Genomic DNA, 16,847 nt, shown 5'->3' with positions numbered 1-16,847 from the left:
CACATCGGGTAGTCTATCACCTTGCCCACCTTCTTTCCGCCTCCGCATCCCTCAAAGGAGGAAGAGCGGCTCCACCGTCTGGACCTAAAACGTGCGCTCTCATTCCATCTGGATCTCACACGCCAGTTCCGGGTGGATGACCAACTCTGTGTTGGTTACGTGGGCGCTAAGAAGGGAAGGGCGGTACACAAGCGGACCATCTCTCGGTGGGTCGTCTTGTGTATCAAGGCGTGTTACTCCTTGGTAAAGAAGGAACCTACTGTTGGGCTGAGGGCCCATTCCACTCTGGCCGCGGCGGCTACTACTGCCCTGGGTCGGGGAGTCCCCTTGCAGGACATTTGTCAGGCAGCTACGTGGGCCTCGCTGCACACGTTTGCAAGACACTACTGCCTGGACAGCCAAGTCCGGAGGGATGGCTTCTTTGGCCGTTCCGTCCTCCACGACTTTCTGGTGTGATTATTGGTTCGCAGACCCACCACCGGGGTTGATATTGCTGGGGTATCTATTCTAAGGTAAGGAATCTAATACTAACCTGTTTCTTTCAGATGAACAAGTTACTTACCTTCGGTAACGATATATCTGTAAGAAACAGTAGTTAGTATTAGATTCCTTACCGCCCCACCCATCCTCCTCATTCTGCGATCCGATATCTAGGGTTATGGTCATCCCCTTTCAGGGCCCTAGTTTCAATGGCACCAGTGTTGGTTTTTTAACATGGCTCTGCGTTTCTGGCGCGGAAAAGCTGTGTCTAAGAACTGACGTGAGTACGCGGAGGCGGCGTCTAAGTACTCCGACGACGTCAGCACGACACCGATGACGGACGCGGAGCCGCAGACAACGCCTACCGACGCGCAAGGGTACTGCTACGCAAAAATTTCCGGATGCAGTCTGATGCCTGGGGATATTCTAAGGTAAGGAATCTAATACTAACTACTGTTTCTTACACATATATCGTTACTGAAGGTAAGTAACTTGTTCTTTAGTTTGTGATGTTTCTATATATATTTAAGAAAAGGGGGTGGTGATGAACAGAGTGTCTGAATTAAGCAGACCACTCTTACCCAGTCCAAAGATCAGGGCTTGATCCATCACCGTTTTTTAGCTCACTGCACCATCCCAGCTCAGAACTTGGCTATATGCAAATTAGTCTGACCCTGGCCCAGTGCATCATGGGAACAGGGCAGACCAAACTACCAAGCCAATTCTTATACTGGGAAGGAAACAAGCTACCGGGGACCGGTTTCTGGCATTTCAGCCGTCTTGGGCCCGGCTTGCTTGAATCCTGATGGTGCAATGAGCTAGGGACTCACATCTGAGTATACCCTTCCACGCTTATGGTGGACAAAAATGATTCAGAAAAGGGGGTGGTGATGAACAGAGTGTCTGAATTAAGCAGACCACTCTTACCCAGTCCAAAGATCAGGGCTTGATCCATCACCGTTTTTTAGCTCACTGCACCATCCCAGCTCAGAACTTGGCTATATGCATATTAGTCTGACCCTGGCCCAGTGCATCATGGGAACAGGGCAGACCAAACTACCAAGCCAATTCTTATACTGGGAAGGAAACAAGCTACCGGGGACCGGTTTCTGGCATTTCAGCCGTCTTCGGCCCGGCTTGCTTGAATCCTGATGGTGCAGGGTATACTCAGACATGAGTCCCTTGCTCACTGCACCATCAGGATTCAAGCAAGCCGGGCCGACGACGGCTGAAATGCCAGAAACCGGTCCCCGGTAGCTTGTCTCCTTTCTGGTGAAGAATTGGCTTGGTAGTTTAGTCTGCCCTGTTCCCATGATACACTGGGCCAGGGCCAGGCTGATTTGCATATAGCCAGGTTCTGAGCTGGGATGGTGCAGTGAGCTAAATAACGGTGATGGATCAAGCCCTGATCTTTGGACTGGGTAAGAGTGGTCTGCTTAATTCAGACACTCTGTTCATCACCACCCCCTTTCTGAATCGTTTTTGGCCACTATAGATGTGGCAGGGTATACTCAGACATGAGTCCCTTGCTCACTGCACCATCAGGATTCAAGCAAGCCGGGCCGACGACGGCTGAAATGCCAGAAACCGGTCCCCGGTAGCTTGTCTCCTTTCTGGTGAAGAATTGGCTTGGTAGTTTAGTCTATCCTGTTCCCATGATGCACTGGGCCAGGGCCAGACTGATTTGCATATAGCCAGGTTCTGAGCTGGGATGGTGCAGTGAGCTAAATAACGGTGATGGATCAAGCCCTGATCTTTGGACTGGGTAAGAGTGGTCTGCTTAATTCAGACACTCTGTTCATCACCACCCCCTTTCTGAATCTATATATATTTAGACATGCACATAATTACATATGCATTCACACGTGCATACTCCTAACAGTGCCATCCCTGTTCAAATTACAGACCCATATAACTACATATGTACATGCTCATTAGATTTTCTCTATACTTAGACCTATATGAAAGTGTAAGGTACAATATACTTGCATAGTCCTGTATAAAGCAAAGGTAATTTATTTTTCTATGTATTTTTTAATGTATAGTTCATACTATTGCTGTACATTGTTGTGTCATGAGTATTGAGATCATGTTTAGAAAAGCCAGCTCTCGACTAGCGTTCTGAAGCGGAGATGATTCTCAGTGGAACATATTTTTAGTGGTAACAAATTCCGTAGCTCAGTGCTTGTACAGAGAAAGATGTTCCACCCATGTTTTTTTAACTTATATTCTGGGATTTTGAATCGGGCAGAGCGTAGGGTCTTTTGTTGGATGTATTTTATTATTTTTTTACTTTTATAAAAAGTGGTCCTTTGCCATTTATTACCCTGTGGGTGCTTTAAAGCAGCTTGGAAGAGGAACTTCAGCAACTGGTAACCAGTGGAGTGCCTCCAAGGTAGGGAAAAGAGGGGCTTGCGGCTTTACATGTAGTAGGAGTCTAGCAATAGTGTTCTCTGTAGTCTTCTTATAGTTGATAAAGGTGAACCATGATATAGCCCTTTGGCACAATCTTTTTTTGACAGTATAAGAGAGATCGTTGGGACTATGGGAGAATCCTAGGTGTGGCAGATGCATGGCATTGGTTTCTTGGTAAGAAAGCTTGATCTGGATAGTTTATCTATTTAGACATTCTCGAACAGCTTGGAGTCCATGGCAATTCTAAGCTTTCTTTCCTCCTTATACATTTTTGGTGGTGGTCCTAGATTATCAGGCCAGGTGCAGAAATGGTCATAAGTTTTCAAATTTGCATGTGTTCAATTTGAGATTGCTCTATGTCATCTGCTGGTCACCAGCCTGGAGGCTACTGAAGATTTTGGAGGTTCCGGTGTTCTTGGGGCTTTTACATTTTTGAAGTATCTGTATGTCATCTGTGTAATTATAGCTGGTGAACGCAAAAACATTGATCAATTCTATTAAGGATTTCTTGTGGATGTTAAAAATGAAGTGTTTGAGGATATAGCCTTGAGGAGCTTCTGCTTTTATGCAGGAGTATTTTTTTAAAATTCTTTTTATTAAAGGCTTACAGACCATTAACGGTAAACAGTCGCACCTGAGAGTCACTTCGTTACTTATGCAGGAGTGTGGACCACATTTGTTCTATTGTGTAGGTAAAATGAGATCTAAGTGAGAGAGGTAACTTCCTTGAGTCTCAGGATTAGTGTGTCATGAGGCAGCTAAATGGTCCAAGAGAATTAGTGCAGCAGCCTCATTCTGGTTCGCTGTGTTTTTTAAGGTTTTTCCATATGGAAATTAGGGCTGATTCTGTGGCTCTTCCTGGAAGGAATCGTTTTTGGAAGTCAGAGTGTAGGAAGTTTTATCAAGTTAATAGTGAAATCTGGGCAAGAGGTGACATTTCGCCTAGGAATGATCGTTTGCTATGGGCCTACTGTTGGAGTCTTGAGGGACCGAGTTTGTTTTCTTTAGTACTGGGCGTACTTATGCCTTTTTAAAATTCTTCTCCTGTTGTTAAGGAGTTGTTGATCAGTGTTCTGAAAGGCAAGTTCAATACTAAATCTCAGGAATGTGTCATCTACACATCATTTTAGCAACTGAACCCAAACTCTACCACCAGACATCGAATCAAGTTTTGTGTTATAGTAGATGGAGCTCGCTAGCAGTTTGATGTTGCAAGTTGACAATAGGTGCTCTGGGTAACTTTGGTATTAAAGGATTATGTGGACAGTGCAGGCAGGGCATGTTGAAGCCTGGCACTCCCCCGCGCAATGCAGCATCCAGCAGTTGCACTTTAAACAACATGTAAAGCAACATTTCTTGGGAGACACTGCCAGGGAAATGAGACAGATGGACTGAGTCTAAATGCAGGAGACTTGTTTAATTAGCTAAGTCGGGATGAAAGCACATCTTGTCCATTGTTGCACTGTTGCTGGGCAATGTAAACATAGGAGTTGTAATCAACCCCTGCTTATATAGTTGCTGCCACCTCTGCAAGGGTCAGCTAATATGCAGGATGGAATCAGTGCAATACTTACGAGGTGTTGAGGTGGAAGCACCTCTCTGAAGCTCTTATCTGCACAAGCAAAAATCTATTTTTTCTGCATGAGTTACAATGCCCAGTAGCTCCCAGACATGCTGATCTAATATGGGGAAGAAACTTTCAACAAGTAATTCTCTCTCTCTCTCACTTACATTATCACTCTCTCACTTACACTCTCTGTCTCTATCACTCTCACTCTCATATATTGTTTATGTCGCAGCCGTCAGTTAAAGCCTTATTTAGCTGGACCTAAAAATGGGTGCATTAAAATACACTTTACATAAATGTTTGATGTGGCCTGTAGTATATACAATGATTTGTACGAACCCACCTACTTGGTATTCTTTTTATTGAGACACAAGTGAACATAAAGCATACTGTTCCCTATTATAGGGGACATTCGTGTTGACATGAAATATGCTGCTTCTGCTAAAAAATTAGTAGTAGGATATATGCATGACTAGCATATGTGGGCCTCCTTCATTTACCAGGATGCCTCCCTTTCAGAGTTGTGATATAGGTTGGTTAAAGAAAAGCCCACAAGCAGCAGTGTTGGCCTTCCCCCAATATCCAGTTTTTTTTAAACCACATGTATAATAATGAGGGAAATTCTTTAGATTTTGTATTTTTTTGCTTTTCTTTTATCGGCTGTCGTTGATGTTTTTATGGTTTGTATTATGATGTGTGCCGCCCACAGAATGGTTATTCACTTATTAGATTTTAATAAAAAATAGGATGGCGATTGGTTAATAAAAAACTATTTAGAGTATTTGCATATATTGTTTCACGCACAGATATTAATAGAATTCAATTGCAGCTGCACCGCTGTTTAGTTTTAATAATATCTAGATTTTACAGGAATTATAGTCCTAGATAGTTTGTAGAATAGAAGTCAGTTACTGTTATTCAGAATTATGCCAACATTTTTACATTGTGCAGTTTTAAGTTTGAACATATCTTAATCAGTCTTTATAGGAAGTATTTTAATGCATGCATAACCGTCAAAATATAAATTAAATCACACCTCACACCTTGATATGTATAGATAGTGAACATCTTGTCCTACCACACATGATATCATATACTATGTAACTGCCTGACTTGCGAAAATGTGACACTGCTACAATTAATGACTAACTGTATGCGATGACCTTCCCATTTTACTTGTTTAATAAAAACAGTTAAAAATAAATAAATATATATATATATATATATATATATATATATATATATATATATATATATATATATATATATATATATATATATATATATATATATATATATATATATATATACGCTAAATCCCCACCGATTAGGGGGGAGGGGGGACACTTTGTTACTTAAATATGTCGGAAAGCATTTTGGAATGGACAGAAAGTGAGGTTTAAAAAAAGACAATTGCCATAAAAGGGTATTTTTCACTCTCTGTGAAAGCAGAACAAGAGCGCTAAAGAGAATATAAGCATGTTTCATTTCTTTGATTGTTTTTGTGTTCTTCAAACTCCCTTGGTGGATACAGGTGCTACTTGTGTGATGATGAAGTGCCATACAACAGTTCAACTCGGTTAGGACAGCTTGTGGATTATGTCCGTAAAGAAACCAATAAACAAACCCGTGTAGAGACTTCAAAAATAGGTAAGTACTGTACTAGAAGAATGTAACAAATTACGACCTAGTTCATTGCTCCTATAATCAAAGGCCTGGGTCACTTTTGTAACACAAATTAATGCATTTCACAATCATTGCAGCAGGTGCTTTGAGTAATCTTCCTTCTATATGTACTTTTTTCTTAGTATATTTTTTCTAAGCGTGTCTTTTTTCCATGTCCATCCTCGGGCAAAATGTATCGTCCTCTGTATTAGCTCATTCTATATGTTTTCTACCCAGCAATACAGAATGTTGGACCGTAATCTACAGTAATGTTTCAGCCCTGCATTACAGTTGTCAAATAACTAGATTTAAATACATGTAGGTTTTCATAATCGGAATGACCTCTGGATGCAGGACGCCTGTGGTCCTATACTAACAAAAACTCCTATTAACCATGCAGCTCCCTAAACAAACCACGCGAATATCGTAGTCATTTTGAAGAGGCTGTAGAGGGATTTTCCTTTTCCAGCCCCTGGCCATGAAAAAAAGCATGCCATCTGTATTTATGATATCAAAAACCTGCATTTGGATCTTTGTATTATACCTGATTAGTCCAGTTTTTCTTTATCATACAGTCTTCGAAAATATTAAGGTTGAGGCCAAGTTACACAGACTTTTTGCCATTATTATCTATATAATTAGTAAGAAAACTATTGGGAATGTTGATGTATTCTCAGAAAGCTGTACCACTTAGGGGTATTTCCAACATTAAGTGTCCCTCCCTTGGAAAGCACCTGTGTTTGAAAGGCAGCTTTAAACCTATAACTGGCCAATTTATAGTACTTGCTGATGTTTTACGTTTATGGGTTTTCCTTCATAAATATCTACTGATGTTGTAAATCAAAATCTGTCATTTTTACCTTCAGATATCTGTGTGCATACCATAAATTAAGCTTGTGTGCCCAAAAAGCTTTGTAAATCTGACCACTAAAGGCCAGTTTAATAGTAGATACTGCATTACTTCATACCATGTCCGGCACTAAGGAACACCTCTATGACCTTCATTTACTCTTGGGCAGAGCACTGCTTGCACCTGTGCCTAATTCCTACTTCCTCCCTGCAAGTCTCCTGCCAGATCTGCTGGCGGTACGTCCCCTTAATTTAAGGGGCTGTTGCACCTTGACAGGAGAATGGTGAAGATGGTGGCAGATGTTATCATGGTGGTACAAGTACAATGATGCTGATGTACCTAGTGGATGCTGCATTTCCTGTGATTACCATAGCTTCTCGGGGTGCAGAGGTGATGGAAGCTGTGCAGCCTTGTTAAAGGTTCAGTGAATGTCAAGGGATTAAATTGCAGGTACATCAAACTAGACTCCTGAATACCATAGAAGATCAGATAGGGGTTTCTGCCAGGTTCGAGCTGTTGGAACCCACCACCAACTACTTTTTTTCCTAATCACCCTTCCTCTGTGACAAACCATGTAAAAATTGACCCTTCAGTAACCTAACCAATATTTACATGGTGGGTGTTATGTGGGCTACTTCCGGGGAGCATGTGGTAATACCACCATTTGTCAGTTTCCTAGTCTCTTTCCCCATGTCTTGGAGGCAGGAGACCAGTTTTTTGCGGAGGCAGTGTCTCCCTGACAGAAACAAAATAAAGAGGCCTGTAACTTTTGCATTTAGAACCTTCATGTGAGTTAAGCTCAGGACCTAACCCGAAATGTTTTTTTGAGCACGAAGGTGGGTAATGAGTAAACAAAGGTTAGTCTTCATCTCAGTTGGAATACCGTTCCAGATGTATGCACTCTTCCATAGAAGGACTGTGAAAAACAACAGTATATTTTGATAGTTGACCTTTCTAGAAAGATGAGCTTCCTGGAGAGCACTGTCATACCGAATTGGCCAATTTGTGAGCCAGTAAGCTTTGGTTACCAGTATTGTGTGCACTGTGAAACTCCTTTTAAATATCCTTTTAGATCCAATCGTGCAGTCTGATTGGTGGGGAAATGTGGTCATATTGGTCATATTAAGTAATCCCTGACATCAGCGTTGTGGTACACAGCCTTCAGGTTGGCAACATGAACTTGAGGCATGGTATAGAGAAGGGTGAGCATAATTGTGCATAGATAAAACTAGAGATTGCACTACAGTGTTGAAGTGTGATTCTGGAATCCATCTTTTTGTCCCTCTCAATCCGAGTTTATGTTGTGTGCTCATTGTTTGTGAGTCGGTATGCGCCCCTAGATTAAGATATTTATTTTGCCCAACAGAAGTCCAAAGATTTAGTGCATTTAATAAGGCTTGTGATTCTGAAACATTTGGTGTGGATCAGATTCAGTTTTAGGTGGTCACTCGACATCCATGATTGTTTATCTTACAAAATCTGGAGAAGGTGTGTTATGCCATAAAGTGAAAATATTTTCATGTACAGCTGGTAGCATCACTATATAAATGGCAAGAGATGTTAAAGTGAGGCAAAATCCAAGAGAATCAATATAAAGATTGTAAAGCGTTGGAGAAAGATTTGAGTCTTGGACACAACTTGAATAAGAGAGGAGGTATCTGACAAAGTGTAGAAATATTTTTATGCACAGGGAGGTATTCTCTTTATCGGAGTAAATCCACCTGAGGACCGTACCATTCTGGATTTGCTGTGTCAAAGACTACTCAAGTAGTATGAGCAAGCAAAAAACCCTTCTACCCAAAATGTGGAGGGCTTAGTTAACAACCTGTAATATTGTATTCTCTGACAACAATTGCCTGAATATTATGTTTGCAACTATATATTGTTTGAACTATATTAGAACACAGCTTTCAAGTACTTTACAAGGAATGGCAAATTATTCACAGGCAAAATGTTTATCTTCTGGGTCTCTTCTTGTTTTTATTTTTTGATTGTCTTTCAGCAATGAAGTTACTTTCATTAGTTACACTTTTAGATTTCTATTAGGCATCTCTTTATAAATTGACCACACAGAGGTGGATTTCTGACCTAGATACAAGGAATCTGGTCATTATTGGGAGCAAAAGTAGTAGTTCTGTTTTGTGCTTTTCCACCCCAGTGGACAGGGAGAAATTGTCACATATTCCTTTCGGGTTGTTTACTACCACATTGTAGGCAGCATAACAGTTTATAGTTTATTAAATGTGACCATTTTTTTAAAAATAATTTTTGTGAGCCATCTACAGGTTCAATGTATTTGGAAGAGGAATTTTGATCTTAAAGTTATTCAGAGCGCTTGAGAGGTTTCCTTTTTTTATTCACATCATTGGTAGGCCATGAAGAGGATTGATTTTAGTTTTTGTCTGTTGGTCCTTGAAAAACTCTGAAGAAATTGTTACCAAGGATACATTAATGTGTTTGTTCTCCCTCACCTCGTGTTGTGGTGTTTTCAATAGTAGTAGATAATAAGGAATTAAAAGGTGATTTGAACAGTGTACAGGTGACTTGAGAAATTGTCATAGGAATAAGCTATGGCATTTATTATGCGATGCAATGGGATTCTATTCAGAAAATTATAATTTATTTATTGCTATTTATAAATCTTAGTTCATTACTTAGTACATCAGGCCCATAGTCTGCTAAGGATCTAAAGAAAGTAGCGTTATCATTGATAAGTGTACCCAATTAGTAAATCGTTATCTAGACCCCACTATTGGACGTATAGTTTGAAGAAAACTGACTGGAATCTGTTCATTCATGAGGTGGGGACGATGGGTTACTTCTGTCTTTCCCCGGACAGTTGAGTCCAGCGTAAATTTAGAGCCTCAGGAGTGAAGATTAAGTTAGCTGAGATTGTGGTTGATGAGTGTTTTTGCAATATGGAGCAGTCTTAGGTAATGTAGGAGAACTGACACATAGACTTTAAAATTCTTGGGGGAGGTTTGCAAAAATATATGCAAGATAACCATGCAAGTAAAGGGGTATATGTGATTACTTGGTGAAAGGGAGAAGCTACATAAACCTGCTGCACACAAAGCCGGTCAAGTGCATCATATCTCCTTATATAAGATGAAGCAAAATCTCTTCTTTTCAAAAGCATTTAAAAAATGACCCTCCAGCTAGAGCAACATGGTTTGCCTGCATTTGGAACAGAAAAAGAGCAAAACAAAGGTTATTTACAATTACTTGTGTTACAGGCAAGTAACTTTTATCCAGTATTGGGGTATCTTTCATAGATTCACATGCTTAGAATCATCCCCGCCGACGAGGTGGGAGTCTCACGGTACAATAAAACATATACATTATAGTCATAATAACATTATCCCACAGGCTACATTGTAAGGAAAAGGCACTACAATAGCCTATCTCAGTCCTTTTTGTAAAAAGAACCAAACTTGGAAACCAGGCAATCAGGCAGCAGCACCCTCTAGAACCATCCCCACAGAGAGGCAAACCCTCAGATTTTCTACCGCACCTCGTGTGTTAGGGAGTCTCCCTGAGCTCTACTCAGTTTTTTCCTTTGGCCTTTATTTCTGAGTGAAGAATATGTCTGATTCTAAGAAGAGCCTATTTTTGGCCTGATCTTCCTGTGGGAAGAAAAGACTTCACTTTGAAGACCCACATAAAGAGTGTATTTATTGCCTCGACCCAGCACACACAGTCAAAGACTGCAGAGTCTGCAGAACCTTTCCTGCAAAGACTTTGAAGGATCGTGAAGGACGCCTGGTGGTTTGGCTGGAGAAATTGAAAACATCTGAAAAGGTTTCTGAAGGTGAAGGAAGTCAAGTGTCCACCCCCATCTCCAAGAAAAGAGATAGATCTGGAGATCCTCCGGAGAAAATGAGTAAGACCTTAAAAACTTCATCTTCTGAAGCAAGTCAGTCCTCCTCTCTAAAAGAGAAAAAGAAAGTCTCTTCTGAGGAGAAATCTAGAGATAAGGTGAAGGTTTCTCAGAAAACGACCTCAAAATCTCTTCAGGACCCGCCGTCGACAGCTAGAACATCTTCGTCGACGAGGAAATCCCCACAAAAGGTGAGTGGATCTTCAGCGTTGAAGAAAGTTACACCGTCGACGAAGTCTTCGTCGACGGTGTCGTCGATGAGTCCCTACGACGTCGATAATTCACATCTCGTCGACGCCTGCTTTGTCGTTGAGGATCCCGGTGACGAAGCTTCCACAGTCGTCGACAAGCATCCCGTGGACGTCGAGCCCTCCATCGACGACGATACCGTCGACGAGGGCGATACCGTAGACGAGCCAACCATCGACGACGATACCGTCGATGACCTCACTGTCGACTATCATTATTCCCTCGTCGGCGAGTCCAATTGACGACGACTTCAACCATGACGTTGACGACCACATCGTTGACTATGTCTTTTTCGTCGACGACAACCATGATCACAGCGTCGACGATGCCAACTGTTACAGAGATTTTTAAGGCGTAAAAAACCCTCGCCTTTGCAATTTACGCCTATTCTGAGTTCAAAATTGTCGTCTAACAGGCAATTTTATCATGATGTGTCCCACATTTCACCTTTGCCTCCCTCCCAGCCATTATTTGGAGGAATCTGAAGATGATGATGATCCTTATGGGCAGGCACGTGATCCGTCACAGCTCAGGATAAAGTATCTAGAAGAGAATGAAGAAGAAGAGTACTATGAACCATGTGAGTCGTTGAGGGAACCTCAAGAAGTTTTTCATCAAGAACCAATGGTTCAAATGCCAGCAGCTTTGCTACAAGACCTCACAGCAATGCTTAAGGACTATAATAGTCGTTTTCCTCCGCCTCCACCTCCTCCTCCGCAGCAAGTTTCTGCTCCTATAGAGATGCAAACTGTTACACCTACAACACCAGTTTCTGAGCCCCAGGTGACAATACCTTCACAGCTGTTGCAAGATGATGCCGATAACACGCTAGCAGAGGACGGAGAGATTCCTAATTTGCCCACTACCGTAGATGAATGGGATGAATATCTGATCCCAGATCCTGCTTCACCGATTCCACCGGCTGCTGACTCACCTCCTGAGGACATGGGAGGGTTTCATGCCGTTATGGAGAGAGCATCTACAAGATTTCATCTGACTATGCCAGTGCAAAAGACTGAGTGTTTTTTGTATGATTTTAAAGACCTAAACAGAAAGACCACACGTTCTATTCCCATAATTGATCACATATGGGAAGAGGGAGTAAAGATCATGAAAACTCCATTCTCTATTCCTGCAATTCTGCCTCGGATTGACAAAAAGTACAAGGCGCCGGATGATGCTCCGGCCTGCCCTGCAGGTCACCCTAAAGCAGACTCTGTAATTTCTCAGGCAGCGCAAAGAAAGTCTCAGAATCCTTTCACTCCTATAACAGCTTCCCCTGACAAGGATGGGAGGCGCCTGGATAACATAGGAAAACGTTTTACAACCATGGCAGCCGCTACGGTCCGAGCTACAAACTGTTTGGCCATTTTGAGTAGATATGACCGACAATTGTGGTCAGATATGTCGCCATATATGGAATATTTGCCTGAGGACAAAAAGATAGAGGCAAGGAAGATCCTTATGGAAGGAGAAAGATCGGCTTCTGAAATCATAGATATTTCTATGGATATAGCGTCTCTTGGCTTTCGTCAACTCGCCGGAACAGCTACGTTAAGACGTCGGGGCTGGCTTAAATCTACGAGTTTTCGCCCTGAAATTCAAACTGAGATCCTTGATATGCCTTTTGATGGCGACCTCCTGTTTGGAAAACCTACATATGACCTCTACAAGATATAAAAAAGGACACAGATACTGCAAGATCGTTGGGTTCTTTACAGTATCGTAAAACGCCCTTTCGTGGAGCAAGGGGCAGAGGATCCTACTCCTTTCGTGGAGGTTACCAAAAGTATCAGCAACAAGGTAACCAGGGTCGTTATGGATACAATTATCAACAGCAACAACAAAACTACAGGAATCCTCCGACAGCTGCCTATAGGCAACAAATCAAGAGACGTCAATCTCAGGGCAGAGATTCTGCCAGAAGGCAGTGACAATCCTGTTGCGCCTGCACCAAATTCGCCACTACAATTCAAAATTCCAAAGATTTCTCAGTACTTCGACAATTGGAAGAAAATAACCAAGGACAAATGGGTATTGGATATCATAAAATTTGGACACACCCTGGAGTTCACCAAATTTTTCCCTCCTCATCCACCTCTAAAGAAAAATCCACCACATCTTTCTCTTCTCAGGAAAGAGGTGAAGGCTATGCTTTCAAAAGGGACAATAGAGAGAGTTCCTCATTCTCAAATAGGAAAGGGATTCTATTCTCGCTTTTTCCTGATAAAGAAAAAGTCAGGAGATTGGAGGCCAATCTTAGACTTGCGTATGCTGAGCAAGTACCTTCAGAAGAAATCCTTTCGCATGGTAACTCTCCAGGAGATTCTTCAGCTTCTAGATTATGCAGATTTCATGACAACCCTGGACCTCCAGGATGCATACTTTCATATCCCAATTCATCCCAAGCATCGAAGATTTTCAAGATTCACGGTGGCAGGTGCACACTTCCAATTCAGAGTACTTCCCTTTGGCCTACATTCAGCTCCCCGTGTCTTTACCAAATTCTTAGCTCCGGTAGCAGCGCATCTCAGACTGCAAGGTGTCCAACTATTCTCATACTTGGACGACTGGCTAATAAAGGCTCCATCCTTTCGCAAGGCTTATCTTGCAACAACAAAATGCCTGCAAGTGTTTCACTCGCTGGGTCTATCACTAAATGCCCAAAAGTCAAGCCTTTTTCCGTCTCAAGTAGTACAATTTCTGGGAGCAAAATTGGACACTCTTAAAGACAAGGCATTCTTGTCCGCAGACAGGATAGCCCGCCTTCTCTCTCTGGCATCAGAACTTCTAAAAAGAAAGTCTGCTTCAGTGAGAATGATCAAATCTTTCCTGGGGATTCTATCGTCAGCAATCCTGATAGTGCCTCAAGCAAGGTTGAAAATGAGGCTGTGAGAAGTTGGCCTGATATGCAGTGCTCACTATTCTAGTGAACACTATGTATCAGTCCAGCAACCCTTATTGATGATTGGTTGTAAGTCAACCTTATAGACCAGCTATCCTAGTAGCGTGGATACGTGCAGTCTAAGGCTAAAGACTCGAGAGGGCGTGTTAAGCCAGCTGTTATACCACACCTATACCCCTTGAACACCAAGTGAAAGGACACCACACAAGTGTTATGAAAATAAACAAGATATTTATTAAGAATCACAACAGCCCTGTACTCTTTATGAGGACAGGGTACTAAGCACAAAACAAAACTCTTACGAAAACACTTAAGTTAGCACAGTATATACAAATGCCCGAGGGGCACGGAAAACCATATACTTGAAAAGTGGAATGCGAAATTACTAGCAGGTAAGTACAGTACTAATAGGCTTTGGAATCGCTAGGACTTGACCAAAGAATCGTTAGATTACTTCTAGGAGACCCAGGGGACTCGGGTGCAGAGTGTGCACTCTCACGCGTGATGCGGGACAAAGTCTATGGTAGCTAGTAAAGACAAAGTTAGTGTTCTCGGGCGAACCCGACCTGGTAGGAGGAAAACGAAAGTGGATTCTGACCCTTGGATAGTGAGGCTATGCTGGGGCACCGAAATGCCGAAGTTACCTAGCCCAGGGGCTGCAGCTGCATAGGTCTCAAAAGACGTCGGGAATCCTCGTAGACGGACCAGGAGCCTGGAAGGAAGATGCTGGCAGGCGACCAGTGAAGAGAGTTCGAAGTGATCCAAGCCTGGATCTTGAAGATAGATGACACCTGAAAGCAGAGGGGACCAAGTTCGTGACTACTAGCCAGTAGCCAGGTGGCACCAGGAGGGCACCGGATGGTAGTCACCTCGACTAGGTGAGTGGGTGACGCTGTGCTTTGCAGATCTCACGGACCAGGAGGCGTTGTCGGCGACCAGGATGGAGGAGCGAGCTGTCCCACGATGGATGAAGCTGTCGGCGTCGCTGGACCCAGGATTGGGCAACAAAGCCTTGGCAAGTTCAAGCCCACGCGGTGGACCTAAAATGGCGTCTTGAGTGGACCAGGAGGGCCCGGGGTGCTCCTCTTTTGGAAGGGAGCAAGGGCCAGTCTGGAGCAACCAGACCAGCAGCAGTGATGTCGTCGGGCGTCGTTAAGAAGGCCACAAGCCAGCGGGCTAGTAGCCAAACAACGCGGTGAGCAGCAAAAAGCAGAAGGGCCCCACGCAGATCGTGGAGATGCTGGGAGGCTGTACTTCGGTGCTGGAGCTGCTCAGGCTCCGGCTTCTCGGACCCCAAAGCACTCACCAGAGGGTCACTCGGCGGGCTTGCTGTGCAGAAGTTGTGCAGTCTTGGCGATCGTCGGTCCCTCGAGGTCTCGTCGCACTCACGGTTCTCAGCTTGGCTGTAGAGGTGAGTAGAGGTCCGAGGTGTCAGGGAAGCCGGGTCTCGTCGAGCTGTGTCGTCGGATTCCTGAGGAAGGACTTGCAGCAGACCGCAGTGTTCTTAAGATGGTGCCTGCGGATGCAGGGTGACTACTCCTTAGTCACAAGGGAGAATCTTGAAGAAGAAATCTTGATGTCCTTTCGCAGAAAGTCGTGTCTTGATTCCAAAGATGATCTAATTTGAACAGGGGGCCCGCTCCTATCTTTATACTAAGAAAAGGGGCTGACCCGGTGACTAGGTCCTGCCTATGGGTGGGACTAGGAGGGGGGTGGTTACACCCCTCTCCCATGCCGGACTTTCCCCAGGCCAGGGGCTGGTGTGCCCCTGGAACTGGTTCTGACCGGCCTATGCGTAGTGAGCACCGGGGTGCCACTCAGCAGTCACCTTCCTGTAAAGCCCTGCCTACCCAGAATACACAAAACCCTGTCTGGGATGGTGCTAGCACCGCCCCGGACAGGAAACCCTTTGTCCAAGCTCTCCTCGCTGGAAGGACTCCCAGCAGCAGGAGGTCAGACTCGTGTCTGTGGTGGCAGCATCCATTTTTGTGGAGCTGAGGCTTCGTTTAACTTTAACCGGGGTTCACAGTTACATACATGTTGTGTCCCTCTAGAAGGGTGGAATGCTAACCCCGTCGCCAGAATTGGCGAGGGGTTAGTATTCCAATTCGTATGACACCTTACTCGACATGTTTTGATAAAGCAATACCAAAGATAGCATTTAACCGCGAGGATTATAATGCACTTAAGTGTATATGGTATGCAATATCATGGAACAGCTATTAGGACTTGGTTCTGCAAGCTGCAGACAGGCTCAGCTCATGCCAGAGCGCCATCTCACACGATTCCAAGCACTCTGCCTTCAGGATTGTCAAGGCCTGCCATAGGAGTGACTGATAGGAATCTGTGTGTCCATTTTTTAGGGTTAGATATAGGTATACTATATCTACAGCAAAGGGTGATTACACGACTTTGCCCCAGCTATCATGCAGCCAGTTGTGTCAAATTTAGGAGGCCAGCCAGGGGTGGCATAATACATGCTTCAGCCCCTGGTAGGCCCTGGGTACCTATGCCCTGAGTTACAGGGTCTGATAAGGTGGCCCAGTACCAATTGGAAATGTACCTAAGGTACATGGAATCCATTTTACAGAGAGAGCAGTAGGCCTGGGGTCCTGATTGGCAGGGTCCCAGGTCGACTATGTCAAAAACCAGCTAAAACACAGGGCAAAAAGTTGGGGGCAACCATAGTCAGGAGGTACCTTCCTACAGAGGCCACTTCAAGAGGAGCTGGACAGCCAGTGGCTTCAAATCTCGGGTTCGTTCGACGACCTAGTGCAAGTGACTCCAGTTATGAAAGAAACGTTTTCTTGGTGGAGGAATTCCAAGAATGTCTCCG

At 43.6% G+C, this 16,847-nt stretch overlaps 1 protein-coding gene across 3 annotated transcripts in view; it reads left to right on the top strand.

The window, feature by feature from the left end:
- Nucleotides 1-16,847, top strand: part of USP16 (ubiquitin specific peptidase 16) — a 351,578-nt gene that overhangs the window by 114,327 nt on the left and 220,404 nt on the right. For all 3 annotated transcript variants that reach the window (XM_086934020.1, XM_086934021.1, XM_086934019.1), the window contains exon 5: nt 5,997-6,112. In XM_086934020.1, the coding sequence (XP_086790146.1) occupies nt 5,997-6,112 (116 nt within the window). The remainder of the gene's footprint in view (nt 1-5,996; nt 6,113-16,847) is intronic.

Source organism: Lissotriton vulgaris, chromosome 8 (genome assembly GCF_964263255.1).
Source record: "Lissotriton vulgaris chromosome 8, aLisVul1.2, whole genome shotgun sequence".
In the NCBI taxonomy this organism is placed as follows: Eukaryota; Metazoa; Chordata; class Amphibia; order Caudata; family Salamandridae; genus Lissotriton; species Lissotriton vulgaris.
Note: the sequence above shows the minus strand (reverse complement) of the source record. Positions and strands in the feature narration are given on the sequence as shown.